This window comes from Salvelinus namaycush, chromosome 30 (assembly GCF_016432855.1).
Source record: "Salvelinus namaycush isolate Seneca chromosome 30, SaNama_1.0, whole genome shotgun sequence".
Classification (NCBI taxonomy): domain Eukaryota; kingdom Metazoa; phylum Chordata; class Actinopteri; order Salmoniformes; family Salmonidae; genus Salvelinus; species Salvelinus namaycush.
In genome coordinates, this window is record NC_052336.1 from 715557 (window position 1) to 732105 (window position 16549).

The 16549-nt window shown below is 44.7% G+C and overlaps 1 protein-coding gene across 1 annotated transcript; it reads right to left on the reverse strand.

Annotated features, from left to right (window-relative positions):
- Positions 1-14764: 14764 nt before the first annotated feature.
- On the reverse strand, positions 14765-15988 carry LOC120024748 (beta-1,3-galactosyltransferase 1-like). Its single transcript, XM_038969027.1, has one exon. The coding sequence runs from the start codon at positions 15986-15988 to the stop codon at positions 14765-14767; it is 1224 nt and encodes a 407-aa protein (XP_038824955.1).
- Positions 15989-16549: the final 561 nt, after the last annotated feature.

A 16549-nucleotide genomic window follows, 5' to 3' on the forward strand; every position in this document is an offset into this window, starting at 1 on the left:
TAGATGTAATCTACACCTCCGTTAGGATGATAGATGTAATCTACACCTCCATTAGGATGACAGACGTAATCTACTCCTCTACTGGATAACAGATGTAATCTACACCTCTACTGGATAACAGATGTAATCTACACCTCCATTAGGATGACAGATGTAATCTACACCTCCATTAGGATGATAGATGTAATCTACACCTCCATTAGGATGATAGATGTAATCTACTCCTCCATTAGGATGATACATGTAATCTACACCTCCATTAGGATGACAGATGTAATCTACACCTCCATTAGGATGATACATGTAATCTACACCTCCATTAGGATGACAGATGTAATCTACACCTCTACTGGATGACAGACGTAATCTACACTTCCGTTAGGATTATAGATGTAATCTACACCTCCGTTAGGATGATAGATGTAATCTACACCTCCGTTAGGATGATAGATGTAATCTACTCCTCCATTAGGATGACAGATGTAATCTACACCTCTACTGGATGACAGATGTAATCTACACCTCCATTAGGATGATAGACGTAATCTACACCTCCATTAGGATGATAGACGTAATCTACACCTCCATTAGGATGACAGATGTAATCTACACCTCCATTAGGATGATAGACGTAATCTATACCTCCATTAGGATGATATATGTAATCTACACCTCCGTTAGGATGATAGAAATCCTCATTCGTTTAATAATTAAATCATTCAAATATTTAACATTTTAATAATTTAATTTCAACCTTCATTATTTCTATATAGCCTACACCAGTGATCTCTTTCACAGTGATCTTTCCTAATACATTATCACAGCATATTGGCTATGCTTGACCTAATACATTATCAGAGCATATTGGCTATGCTTGGCCTAGTACATTATTACAGCATATTGGCTATGCTTGGCCTAATACATTATCACAGCATATTGGCTATGCTTGGCCTAGTATATTATCACAGCATATTGGCTATGCTTGGCCTAGTATATTATCACAGCATATTGGCTATGCTTGGCCTAATACATTATCACAGCATATTGGCTATACTTGGCCTAATACATTATCACAGCATATTGGCTATGCTTGGCCTAATACATTATCAGAGCATATTGGCTATGCTTGGCCTAATACATTATCACAGCATATTGGCTATGCTTGGCCTAATACATTATCACAGCATATTGGCTATGCTTGGCCTAATACATTATCAGAGCATATTGGCTATGCTTGGCCTAATACATTATCACAGCATATTGGCTATGCTTGGCCTAATACATTATCACAGCATATTGGCTATGCTTGGCCTAATACATTATCACAGCATATTGGCTATGCTTGGCCTAGTACTTTATCAGAGCATATTGGCTATGCTTGACCTAATACATTATCACAGCATATTGGCTATGCTTGGCCTAATACATTATCACAGCATATTGGCTATGCTTGGCCTAATACATTATCACAGCATATTGGCTATGCTTGGCCTAATACATTATCACAGCATATTGGCTATACTTGGCCTAGTACATTATCAGAGCATATTTGCTATGCTTGACCTAATACATTATCACAGCATATTGGCTATACTTGGCCTAGTACATTATCACAGCATATTGGCTATGCTTGGCCTAGTACATTATCAGAACATATTGGCTATGCTTGACCTAATACATTATCACAGCATATTGGCTATGCTTGGCGTAGTACATTATCACAGCATATTGGCTATGCTTGGCCTAGTACATTATCAGAACATATTGGCTATGCTTGACCTAATACATTATCACAGCATATTGGCTATGCTTGGCGTAGTACATTATCACAGCATATTGGCTATGCTTGGCCTAGTACATTATCACAGCATATTGGCTATGCTTGGCCTAAACAATATTGTTTTTCTCAGACCATATTATATTTCAAAACTCAAGCGTTGTTAAAATAGATCAGTTGGTGTATGACTTGTGAGGCACAGCTGAGCCACATTTAAATAATGACATGTTTTATTTTACTGTACTGATAGTACCTGCATCTGATGGTCAGTCTCAGCGGATGGAGGGAGAGAGCAGCAGACAGCCTTTTAACGGTCCCAGCTCTCTGTTTCCTTTCCTCGGTGAGACTGACCAGAGAGAGGGAACACCGCCTTCCACCTGATGGCAAAACTCGAGTCACACCACATTATTTCTGCCTCAATGCACAAATTCATGTTGTTGTTTAAATAACGAGAGAAGTGAAATATTCTTTCGATATTTTTAAAAGTAGACGCGATGAGCTGCTAACAACAACAACGCAGTCCCATCGATACACGTGGCTACTCGTTCTGCTGCGGTCCCATCGATACACGTGGCTACTCGTTCTGCTGCGGTCCAATCGATACACGTGGCTACTCGTTCTGCTGCGGTCCCATCGATACACGTGGCTACTCGTTCTGCTGCGGTCCCATCGATACACGTGGCTACTCGTTCTGCTGCGGTCCCATCGATACACGTGGCTACTCGTTCTGCTGCGGTCCAATCGATACACGTGGCTACTCGTTCTGCTGCGGTTCCATCGATACACGTGGCTACTCGTTCTGCTGCGGTCCAATCGATACACGTGGCTACTCGTTCTGCTGCGGTCCCATCGATACACGTGGCTACTCGTTCTGCTGCGGTCCCATCGATACACGTGGCTACTCGTTCTGCTGCGGTCCCATCGATACACGTGGCTACTCGTTCTGCTGCGGTCCCATCGATACACGTGGCTACTCGTTCTGCTGCGGTCCCATCGATACACGTGGCTACTCGTTCTGCTGCGGTCCCATCGATACACGTGGCTACTCGTTCTGCTGCGGTCCCATCGATACACGTGGCTACTCGTTCTGCTGCGGTCCCATCGATACACGTGGCTACTCGTTCTGCTGCGGTCCCATCGATACACGTGGCTACTCGTTCTGCTGCGGTCCCATCGATACACGTGGCTACTCGTTCTGCTGCGGTCCCATCGATACACGTGGCTACTCGTTCTGCTGCGGTCCCATCGATACACGTGGCTACTCGTTCTGCTGCGGTCCCATCGATACACGTGGCTACTCGTTCTGCTGCGGTCCCATCGATACACGTGGCTACTCGTTCTGCTGCGGTCCAATCGATACACGTGGCTACTCGTTCTGCTGCGGTCCCATCGATACACGTGGCTACTCGTTCTGCTGCGGTCCCATCGATACACGTGGCTACTCGTTCTGCTGCGGTGCCGGTTGTAGCCAGTGGAAGTCACTCATTCTGCTGCGGTGCCGGTTGTAGCCTGTGGAAGTCACTCGTTCTGCTGCAGTGCCGGTTGTAGCCAGTGGAAGTCACTCATTCTGCTGCAGTGCCGGTTGTAGCCAGTGGAAGTCACTCGTTCTGCTGCAGTGCCGGTTGTAGCCAGTGGAAGTCACTCGTTCTGCTGCAGTGCCGGTTGTAGCCAGCGGAAGTCACGAAGAAGCGTATATCGTCTTGTAAAAGTGTTGAATAAAAACAGTGTTGACAGTTCTGTGAAGAAGAAGAAGAAACAGCACCTCTCTGCCGTATTCTTGGACAGTCTCTCTCTCTCTCTCTCTGGTCATGTGGTTTTAAAAGTTATGAAACCTCATGGCTAATACTAAACCTTGCTTTGGGGTCTTGGAAGCTGTAGGCGCGGTGATTTGAGCTACTCGATTGGCCAGCACAGTAGGCTCACTTGATATAGTTCTCCTGGTCCGCCGGGGAGGCGGAATCAATCCATTGTCTGTATCCCAACACTTTGCCTACCTAGCGCGCAGGGCCTCTGAATCAAGTGCACCTACCTCCAACATGGCCTCTGAATCAAGTGCACCTACCTCCAACAGGGCTTCTGAATCAAGTGCACCTACCTCCAACAGGGCTTTTGAATAAAGTGCACCTACCTCCAACAGGGCTTTTGAATCAAGTGCACCTACCTCCAACAGGGCTTCTGAATCAAGTGCACCTACCTCCAACAGGGCTTCTGAAACAAGTGCACCTACCTCCAATAGGGCTTCTGAATCAAGCACCTACCTCCAACAGGGCTTCTGAATCAAGTGTACCTACCTCCAACAGGGCTTTTGAATCAAGTGCACCTACCTCCAACAGGGCCTCTGAATTAGGTGCACCTACCTCCAACAGGGCTTCTGAATTAAGTTCACCTACCTCCAACAGGGCTTCTGAATCAAGTTCACCTACCTCCAACAGGGCCTCTGAATCAAGTTCACCTACCTCCAACAGGGCTTCTGAATCAGGTGCCCCTACCTCCAACAGAGCTTCATAATCAAGTGCACCTACCGCCAACAGGGCCTCTGAATCAAGTTCACCTACCTCAAACAGGGCTTCTGAATCAGGTGCCCCTACCGCCAACAGGGCTTATGAATCAAGTGCACCTACCTCCAACAGGGCTTCTGAATCAAGTGCACCTACCTCCAACAGGGCTTCTGAATCAACTGCACCTACCTCCAACAGGGCTTCATAATCAACTGCACCTACCTCCAACAGGGCTTCTGAATCAAGTGCACCTACCTCCAACAGGGCTTTTGAATCAAGTGCACCTACCTCCAACAGGGCTTTTGAATCAAGTGCACCTACCTCCAACAGGGCTTTTGAATCAAGTGCACCTACCTCCAACAGGGCTTCTGAATCAAGTGCACCTACCTCCAACAGGGCTTCTGAAACAAGTGCACCTACCTCCAATAGGGCTTCTGAATCAAGCACCTACCTCCAACAGGGCTTCTGAATCAAGTGTACCTACCTCCAACAGGGCTTTTGAATCAAGTGCACCTACCTCCAACAGGGCCTCTGAATTAGGTGCACCTACCTCCAACAGGGCTTCTGAATTAAGTTCACCTACCTCCAACAGGGCTTCTGAATCAAGTTCACCTACCTCCAACAGGGCCTCTGAATCAAGTTCACCTACCTCCAACAGGGCTTCTGAATCAGGTGCCCCTACCTCCAACAGGGCTTCATAATCAAGTGCACCTACCGCCAACAGGGCCTCTGAATCAAGTTCACCTACCTCCAACAGGGCTTCTGAATCAGGTGCCCCTACCGCCAACAGGGCTTCTGAATCAAGTGCACCTACCTCCAACAGGGCTTCTGAATCAAGTGCACCTACCTCCAACAGGGCTTCTGAATCAACTGCACCTACCTACAACAGGGCTTCTGAATTAAGTGCACCTACCTACAACAGGGCTTCTGAAACAAGTGCCCCTACCTCCAACAGGGCTTCTGAATCAAGTGCACCTACCTCCAACAGGGCTTCTGAATCAAGTGCACCTACCTCCAACAGGGCTTCTGGATCAAGTGCCCCTATCTACAACAGGGCTTCTGAATGAAGTGCACCTACCTCCAACAGGGCTTCTGAATCAAGTGCACCTACCTCCAACAGGGCTTCATAATCAAGTTCACCTACAGCCAACAAGGCTTCTGATTCGAGTGCACCTAACTCCAACAGGGCTTCTGAATCAAGCACCTACCTCCAACAGGGCTTCTGAATCAAGTGTACCTACCTCCAACAGGGCTTTTGAATCAAGTGCACCTACCTCCAACAGGGCCTCTGAATCAAGTGCAACTACCTCCAACAGGGCCTCTGAATCAAGTGTACCTACCTCCAACAGGGCTTTTGAATCAAGTGCACCTACCTCCAACAGGGCCTCTGAATCAAGTTCACCTACCTCCAACAGGGCTTCTGAATTAAGTGCACCTACCTCCAACAGGGCTTCTGAATCAGGTGCCCCTACCTCCAACAGGGCTTCATAATCAAGTGCACCTACCTCCAACAGGGCCTCTGAATCAAGTGCACCTACCGCCAACAGGGTCTCTAAATCAAGTGTACCTACCTCCAACAGGGCTTCTGAATCAAGTGTACCTACCGCCAACAGGGCTTCTGAATCAAGTGCACCTACCTCCAACAGGGCTTCTGAATCAAGTGCACCTACCTCCAACAGGGCTTCTGAGTCAAGTGCACCTACCTCCAACAGGGCTTCTGAGTCAAGTGCACCTACCTCCAACAGGGCTTTATAATCAACTGCACCTACCTCCAACAGGGCTTCATAATCAAGTGCACTTACCTCCAACAGGGCTTCATAATCAACTGCACCTACCTCCAACAGGGCTTCTGAATCAAGTGCACCTACCTCCAACAGGGCTTCATAATCAACTGCACCTACCTCCAACAGGGCTTCATAATCAACTGCACCTACCTCCAACAGGGCTTCATAATCAACTGCACCTACCTCCAACAGGGCTTCTGAAACAAGTGCCCCTACTTCCAACAGGGCTTCTGAATCAAGTGCACTTACCTACAACAGGGCTTCTGAATTAAGTGCACCTACCTACAACAGGGCTTCTGAAACAAGTGCCCCTACCTCCAACAGGGCTTCTGAATCAAGTGCACCTATCTACAACAGGGCTTCTGAATGAAGTGCACCTACCTCCAACAGGGCTTCAGAAACAAGTGCCCCTACCTCAAACAGGGCTTCTGAATCAAGTGCACCTACCTCCAACAGGGCTTCTGAATCAAGTGCACCTACCTCCAACAGGGCTTCTGAATCAAGTGTTGAACTAACTGAACTAATAGATAGGACAGCAAGGCTTTATCTTTGGCTTTTCTACAGAAATGTTTGGTTATCGATTAGGAACGCGTTGAAGATAGACCAGTCAATCACAATGAATCAATCACATTTTTTCAATCAAATTTACATCAGCCGATGTCACAAAGTGATATACAGAAATCCAGCCTAAAACCCCAAACAGCAAGCAATGCAGATGTAGAATCATGATGGCTAGGAAAAACTCCCTAGAAAGGCAGGAATCTAGGAAGAAACCCAGAGAAGAACCAGGCTCTGAGGGGTGGCCAGTTCTCTTCTGGCTGTGCCGGGTGGAGATTATAACAGTGCATGGCCAAGATGTTCAAACGTTCATAGATGACTAGCGGGTCAAATAATAATATTCACAGTGGTTGTAGAGGGTGCAACAGGTCAGCACCTCAGAAGTAAATGTCAGTTGGCTTTTCATAGCCGATTATTCAGAGCTAGAGACAGCAGGTGCGGTAGAGAGAGAGTCGAAATCATCAGGTCTGGGACAGGTAGCACGTCCAGTGAACAGGTCAGGGTTCCATAGCCACAGGCAGAACAGTTTAAACTGGAGCAGCAACACGACCAGGTGGACTGGGGACAGCAAGGAGTCATCAGGCCAGGTAGTCCTGAGGCATGGTCCTAGGGCTCAGGTCCTCCAGGAGGGGAGGGAGAGGGAGAGAGAGAGAATTAGAGGGAGCATACTTAAATTCACGCAAATACCGGATAAGACAGGAGAAATACTCCAGATATAACAGACTGACCCTAGCCCTCCGACACATAAATTATTGCAGCTGCTGCCCCTTCCGACGATACCCCCATACAGGGCCAACCAGGCTACAGGATATAACCCCACCCACTTTGCCAAAGAACAACCCCCACACCACTAGAGGGATATCTTCAATTTTACTACCCTGAGACAAGGCTGAGAATAGCCCACGAAGATCTCCCGCAAGGAACGAACCCAAGACAGGAAGATCACAGCACAGGACCCGGACAGGAAGATCACAGGAAGATCACCCACACAAGTGACGCACCCCTCCTAGGGATGGCATGGAGGAGCACCAGTAAGCCAGTGACTCAGCCCCCGTAATATGGTTAGGCAAATTACAGAGAATCCCAGTGGAGAGTGGGAAACCGTCCAGGGAGAGACAGCAAGGGTCGTTCCTCGCTCCAGTGCCTTTCCGTTCACCTTCGCACCCCTGGGCCAGACTACACTCAATCATAGGACCTACTAAAGAGATGAGTCTTCAATAAAGATTTGAGACTGAGTCTGTGTCTCTCACATGGATAGGCAGACCATTCCATAAAAATGGAGCTCTATAGGAGAAAGCCCTGCCTCCAGCTGTTTGCTAAAAAAATTCTAGGGACAATAAGGAGGCCTGCGTCTTGTGACCGTAGAGTATGTGTAGGTATGTACGGCAGGACCAAATCAGAGAGATAAGTAGGAGCAAGCCCATGTAATGCTTTGTAGGTTAGCAGTAAAACCTTGAAATCAGCCCTAGCCTTAACAGGAAGCCATTGTAGAGAGCTAGGATTGGAGTAATATGATCACATTTTATTAGTTTATTTAGTGCTTTATCCGGGTAGCTGGAAAGTAGAGCATTGCAGTAGTCTAATCTAGAAGTGACAAAAGCATGGATTAACTTTTCTGCATCATTTTTGGACAGAAAGTTTCTGATTTTTGCAATGTTACGAAGATGGAAAAAAAAGCTGTCCATGAAACAGTCTTGATATGTTCATCAAAAGAGAGATCAGGGTCCAGAGTAACGCCAAGGTCCTTCACAGTTTTATTTGAGACGACTGTACAACCATCAAGATTAATTGTCAGATCCAACAGAAGATCTCTTTGTTTCTTGGGACCTAGAACTAGCATCTCTGTTTTGTCCAAGTTTAAAAGTAAAACATTTGCAGCCATCCACTTCCTTATGTCGGAAACACAGGCTTCCAGGGAGGTTAATTTTGGGGCTTCACCATGTTTCATCCAAGTGTACGGCTGTGTATCGTCCGCATAACAGTGAAAGTTAACATTATGTTTTCGAATGACATCATCAAGAGGTAAAATATATAGTGAAAACAATAGTGGTCCTAAAACGGAACCTTGAGGAACACCGAAACGTACAATTGATTTGTCAGAGGACAAACCATCCACAGAGAAAAACATATCTTTCCAACAAATAAGATCTAAACCAGGCCAGAACTTGTCCGTGTAGACCAATTTGGGTTTCCAATCTCTCCAAAAGTATGTGGTGATCGATGGTATCAAAAGCAACACTAAGGTCTAGGAGCACGATGCAGAGCCTTGGTCTGACGCCATTAAAGGGTCATTTACCACCTTCACAAGTGCAGTCTCAGTGCTATGATGGGGTCTAAAACCAGACTGAAGCATTTCGTATACATTTTTTGTCTTCAGGAAGGAAGTGAGTTGCTGCGCAACAGCTTTTTCAAAACATTTTGAGAGGAATGGGAGATTCGACATAGGCCGATAGTTTTTTATATTTTCTGGGTCATGTTTTGGCTTTTTCAAGAGGCTTTATTAGTGCCACTTTTAGTGAGTTTGGTACACATCCGGCGGATGTTTGATAACCACTGGCCGACACTTTCTCGATCTGAACTCCTAATGCGAGGGCGTGTGGCTTCATGACAATGATTGTAAGAGCAGCTGGTCATTGATTTGATGGCTCCAACTCAGTTTCACCGCCAAAACATCCTCTATGTGGGTGCCTGCTATTGCTGGTAAAGGCTGGATCTGATTGAATCTCAACAGGATCTCACAGTCTCACATCAGAATTAGATGTTCATCCACCTGAAATTTCAAGGTTGTTCCAAACATCACATTTTGAAGTGTTCGTGGTTTAGTTTAGGCATTAACTCTGAATTGTTAAGGTTAGGGTTTAGTTTAGGCATTAACTTCAAAATCTTAAGGTTAAGCTTGAACTCCGAATGGTTAAAGGTAAGGGTTACAGTGTGGGATATGCATAAAACAATAATCTCATAAACAACTTTCTATCGCTGGATTCAAACATGGCACCAGAGGCAGATGTTGCGCTCATCCACCATCCTCATCCCCAATACCCTGGCAAAACCCAAACCTACTTGAAGGTAACGGCGCTCACTGTTGCTCCTAGAGGGCAGTTTCCACATCATCGCCCGACGTCCTCAGACATGGAAGGACGTTGAATACTGACTTGTATCACGGGTGACCTGGCTGTGAATATGGGCCTATATAGGGTCCTTCTCCCACTCCCACCCCTCCCTCCACTATCTCCAAATATCTCTCCTCTGGGAAATGAGGTTTTGTTAGCTTGTGCTGGAAATGAACAATGGACCAATAACAACCAAATGTAGCATGGTTCATATGAGAATTACCTCAAGTAAATGCACCAGAAAAAAATATGTGTTTAGAAAGAAAGAAAGAGATTTATTCATAGTGGAACTGTATGAACAGCAGAATCATGTTGGAGGGAATTATATTTGGAGTAAAAGTAGAATAACTATCTCATTTTAAAATTGTTCCTAAAGTGCAAAGTGAACGTTTCAAGTTCAATAATACAACCATGGTCATTTGAAGAGAAAATCAAATTCAAATCTAGCGTACTGAGATTTGGTGATGAATAACCTAGAATCAATCTCGCATTCCTTTGAATGACGCCACTGCGTATCCCGACATTCTGTCTGTCAGTGATTAGCATGAAGCGGTTGAGGAAAAGGAAACCAGTGTAATATACTGCAGCAGCATAGAGTTTAATCGTTTCATTTCCGTCTCGGGTTTCCCCGGGAGAAAGTGGCCTACAACTGTCACTATATAAACAGTGACAGAGGAAGAGCGACCATGGCACATTGAGGAGACAGACTCCTGCAGCCACCTGACTTTTCGTTTAAAATAACAGTTGGAGGATGACACGGGTCAGTCTGCAGAATTAAAGCATTATGCTATTTTGAAATATATAATTTAAATCTTATTTTAAATTATATTTAATTACATTGTATATGAATGGAATATGTTTAGGTCAGGTTGTTATAGGCTAATGGGTTCGATGTGCGTGTCAAACGATCAATTCGTTGTTTTATAATTTTTTTGGAATCATTTGAGTTTTAAACTTCTGCTATGCACATTGATTTATTATTATTATTTACGATCTACTTTATTATGTTATATTGTTATCGCATGAAAAACGTTTGTTTTCTTCGCCGATTTCCAGATGTTACTTCTTTGCATCTGCAGCTGCATGAGTTTTGCACGGCTGTCGTCAGCAACGAGATGTTTCAATCAGAGGGGGGTGGATCGGCGGGCTGCAAGGTTCATAATGAGCATCCACTGCTTTAGGACGGCTGTGTCTGACAGCTTCCACCTGCAACGGCACTGGGACAGACAGAGTTGCCCCAGCCTCAAACTCCACACTGGGTCTCTGCCATCGGTGCAATACAACAACCGCTCTCTCTCCCCCTGGCGGTACAGGTAAGGTATCGCCCTTCAGCGTCTGTAAAATAGCACAATATGTAAATAGCCTAATTCCAACAGCCTGGTCCTGCCACTTTGTTTGGTAACCTGAAGGATGGGACTAGGGGAATCGGGAACTCTCAAATTAATAGTCAGCTATGGATGGCAGGACTGATGGGCCATGATTGACATGATGTTTCAAACATTTTGAAGACAAACACAAAGAATGGAGTAAGCCTAGGAAAAGGTCAAATAGTTACTAATCATTTAATTATGGTATTAATGGCATGTATTTTCATTTTGTTGATGCCATTCATCAAAATCAACGCATATATTTAATAAGTGGACATTTCTGATAATATCAGGCTGTGTTATAACATTGGGCTTGAAATAATTTCACTACATTGCTCTCTTACAGAATCGATGAGAGAGAGGACAGGATTCCCTCTAAAATCATGGTGGCTGAGTGTCTGTATAAGGGCTGCATCATCAACAAGCACGAGGACATGACATATAACTCTGTCCCCGTGTTTGCCACTTTCACCGTGCTCCAGAAGACTGTATGCCCTGACAACCCTCGACACTACCTGGTGACAGTAGACTTTGTTACCATCCCTGTGGCATGCACATGTGTTGTACCCAGACAGAGGATTTAATCTCTTGGATTAGGTTAGTGTTACGTACGTGTTCAAAATGGCACCCTATTCCCTATGTAGCGCACTAGGATACATATGTGTCCAAAATGGCACCCTATTGCCTATGTAGTGCACTAGGATACATATGTGTGCACTAGGATACATATGTGTGCACTAGGATACATATGTGTCCAAAATGGCACCCTATTCCCTATGTAGTGCACTAGGATACATATGTGTGCACTAGGATACATATGTGTGCACTAGGATACATATGTGTCCAAAATGGCACCCTATTCCCTATGTAGTGCACTAGGATACAATGTGTCCAAAATGGAACCCTATTCCCTATGTAGTGCACAAGGATACATGTGTGTCCAAAATGGCACCCTATTTCCTATGTAGTGCACTACGTTTGAAAGGAACCCTATGGGCCTTGGTATCTCTGCACTAATTTTGGGTCTTTCGTTTTTTTACATGTTAAGACAGTCAGCCTTAAATCCAAACTGTGCTTATACACAGAGACACAACCTTGGATTAGATTCATTCTTATAGAGATGATATAGAAGAAATAGCCATTTAGTAGTGAGATTTCTCACCAAAAAAAAAGTTGTGTTTGTTTTAAAACTCACCTTAGGCCTTCCTGTTAAGATAAGAACTCTGGGTCTATGGCATTCTCTAAGACATCTGTACATGGATGTCGACATGGAGCCAGATCGGTCATATTTTCTTCTTGACTTGAATATGAATATGAATGTGAATTGGACAGATCATTCAAGCACTTGGAGTTTCCATATTTACTTGTTTAGTTTGATTATGGCTGTAAGATGTCTTATGCCAGGGGTTTTCTGGAACCTGGACTTTGGTAAATTGATAAGGTAGAACGCTTAGTCTCTGTACCTGCTGTATGACTACATGTCGTATAACCGGCGGGGTATCCCACTAGTGTGTATAAATAGTATGTTCTCTTTGTGTATTAGTCAATTACCTATTTATCAATGGTCTTAGGGACTTAGGGATTCAACTCCTTGGTCATGCTGTTGTGTCCACTAGGTAAGACTATAACGTGACACTAGGTAAGACTATAACGTGACACTAGGTAAGACTATAACGTGACACTAGGTAAGACTATAACGTGACACTAGGTAAGACTATAACGTGACACTAGGTAAGACTATAACGTGACACTAGGTAAGACTATAACGTGACATGATGTTCGCTTTCACTGGTTGATATAATCCACTTCTGTGAACTTCAGCTAAATCAATCTGCAGTCCTCTCCCAGTGTTGTCCATCTTATAAAATCCTGTCAAGGTAAACAGTATACTGTGAGCCCTCAAACGATTCTGCTAACCATTGTTTGTACTCGTGTTTGTATATAAAAAATTATAATTCTATATACAGCTTTTATACAACGGGTGGGTCTAATCCTGAATGCTGATTGGTTAAAACCACATTCCAGCCGGTGTCTATTCCACAAGTTACCACCGGCTAAATCTATGATGTTAAATGCCTTATTACTCTGTTTCATCTGACTCCGCAATACAACGTTTCGTCAGCCCAGCCAGGCAATTTATGAACTTGATCTCCACTATGAAAAGCATCTAGACATTATCACACATTTCTTTTAGACTAACATTTAGTTTTCAACAGCGGTGATTTGTATAAACCTTGCTGTCTGTCTCTGACATTTGCAACATTGTTTCAATATTGAAATTCTCTCCAGCTGTCCCAGAGTAATGAACAGTCGGGACAAGACAGACAGGCAGGCAGCGTTTCTCAGCCAGTCGAAATCATGAATCAGCTGGCATCATTTTTAAGGATATAAGAAATGTCAAAAAGTCAGACAAAACAAAGTGCAGCTAGTTTGTATTCTTTCCAGCTTCAGTTTGAAGTGATTGTGTTGTTGATTGTGTTGTTGGCTGTGTTGTTGGCTGTGTTGTTGGCTGTGTTGTTGGCTCCTCTGAACAACAGTGTCCTGACGAGTGAGAAATGTTTTCTATGCGAGGCGAAAATGTGCTTTTTTAGCTCATTGTTATGGATGTATCAACATAAATGTCACTAGAAAATAGCTTCAACAAATGCAGCTACTGTTGTTATTCTGGCTGCACTGTTTAACGTGACTGTAAGTTAGCCGTAGTTTGCTAGCTAGCAAGCAAGGGATAAGAACGTTGCCAGCCAGTATGGCAATGGAACATTTAGAACAAATGACTGGGTCGCGTCCATAGATACAGAACAAAAAGACTGAACAACTGGGTCACGTCTCTGGCAACCGAACCGACAGAACGAACGAACAGCCGGCTTGGGTAGCAACCCTAGATTTGTGTCGGGACTATATCTTGTGGAAGGATGAAATAGAATGAATAAATTCATCAGAATAATGTTTTTAATGAAAATATGTCAATCGTTATTTGAATATGTTGGTAATCCATTGTATAAAAGTGATAATGTCCGGTGTTTGGAGGATATATTGACAAATTTGCCCACCCTTGACTTTGTCTCAGGCCTAACAACACCCGTGCCAATATATCCTTGGGCATTATCATTTAAATAATCTCTGAACCCAGAACCAAACCAGTGCTGGTCCCCCGGCTAGCTTCTCAAGAAACTAGTTCATATGCCTTATAAACATAAACCATATAATCTTGTAAACCTTCTACTGACCATACATAACTATCAGCATGGATATATCGCTGTAACAATGATGAGAACTACTCAAGTAGTAAATTACTCATTATGTACAGTTAGGCCATGAAATAAAACATTTTATTCAAATAAAGTAGAAAAATAACACTCACACACACAATTGTACCTCTGCACATTTCTTGTGGTCACGTCTAAATACAATAACTTGTTCTCCAATGTAGATTTTTCTTGGGGGGGGGGGGGCAGTAACTCCCAGCACCACAAAGGATATAAGACTGGAAGTGTGTCTAATCCAAATTCAGTAACATCATCATGATCATTAAACATGTTAATCAAAGTGGAAATGCATTACAAATTCACCAGATTTACATTGTTGGCAAGAACAAAGAACGAGGAAGGGATTGGTACATCAGTCAGTTTGTTGGGGTATGTGATCAGCAGGGAGGAAGTGATGTATGAGATCAGCAGGGAGGACCAGGTTTGTGTAGGTCTGTCCATGCGTTGACCTGGTGAGTGATACTGTATGTGGTGGTGGCTATCAGCCGTGAGTAGGTGCAGCGGTCATAAGCCACAGGGGAAACCTGGAAGAGGTTTCCATTGGGGGGGTTAGTAGGCCGGATACCCAGGTGTCTCATACACAGTCCCAGATACACATCCTCTATGTAGACGGCTCTAACATGCCTGGACGCCTCCACCAGCTTCCTGGGGAGGTCTAAGGTGAAGACATAGCCCAGGCCGAGAGCGTAAGGTGGATATACCGGTTCAGGAAACACCTCCATTGGAAGATACCATTTGGAGTTACGGTCTCTTAGAACGGCGCCCCGTCGGGCCACTAGTCCAGTCATGTAGTTCTGCTTTGGAGCGTGAAGCAGCACGTTGACCAAGGTGTTCACGTTGAGGAACATGTCTGAGTCGATCTTCATGGCGTAGGAGGCTTTGGGGCAGCGAGAGCTCAGCCACTCCATCATCACCATGGTCTTGATGGTCAGGTTTTTGTAGCTGTCTATGAAGTCGCTCTGCAGCAGATCCTGGTGCTCTTTGCTCTCCTGCAGCACCTTCTCCTGGAGCTGCTCTGTCTCCTCTCCACTGGACAGTCCCAGCAGGAAGAACAGACGGACCTCTTTGCCCAGTACCTGCCTCTCACTGCCCCAAGTACTGCGGACGGCCTCACGAGCGTCCCTGTTATAGGGCGCCACTGGCACCATCAGAACCAGGAAGGGGTTCTGCTCCCGGCATTTCTCTGGCTCATCCAGGATGAAGATGTACTCTGATGGGTATTCTACATGGTACGGTCCTGGGGACACATACGGAGGAGGAGTGGACCGAACTGCCTTGACCTCTGTGATCAGATCAGTGATGGTCAGTGCAGACGTGATGGAACTAGTTTCATTATGTGTTGTGTTGAGTTTGATGGCCTGCTGAGTAGAGTGGATAAGTGAAGTCTGACGATCTGTTGAATTGGCAGATGCAGTTTCATGAGCGTCTATGGTAAAGTCAGTGGAGTTGAGGGAAACTACTTCCCTACTGGTGTTGACTGAACGACCATGGTATTCCGCCCACCATCTTGGGACACACTCTGCTGACCGGTGGTTGGTGAAGAACAAGATGGCCGCCACTGTGACGAGCAGGATGAGGAAACGGCAGCGAACACCGGACCAGCAGCAGTATCTCCCACCTTCCGCCATCTCCTGACTGGGAGGAGAGAGACAGAAATGGTTAAGTCGTCCTTGTGCATCCTTGAGTTGTATGAAAAATGGGAGTCTCCTCATCATTATGTTTCTGTGGCATTGATATATATTAACACAAGAGTTAACTAATAGATTGGAACGTCCTGATTTGATTTCTAGCCACAGAGACTCAACAATGACGCGATTTGAACTCCTGGAATGATACTTAGTTTGATGTTAAAACAAAACAGCAGAAAAGACTTCTGAACTTCATGTTATCACATAGATTTGTCTTCTCTCATTGATCGAGATAGAAGAGTGCCATTCAAATGCGATGCTTGATTTCTCAGTCACGCAAATGAGGTGCAGCCCTTTGGGGTGGACACCCACCTGTCTCAATCAATGAGAGAAGACACAGATAGTCTAAGAATTTTTTTTATATACTTTTTAATTCCACCTTTTATTTAACCAGGTAGTCTAGTTGACAACAAGTTCTCATTTACAACTGCGACCTGGCCAAGATAAAGCAAAGCAGTGCGACACAAACAGTACACTTGGAATAAACAAACGTTCAGTCAA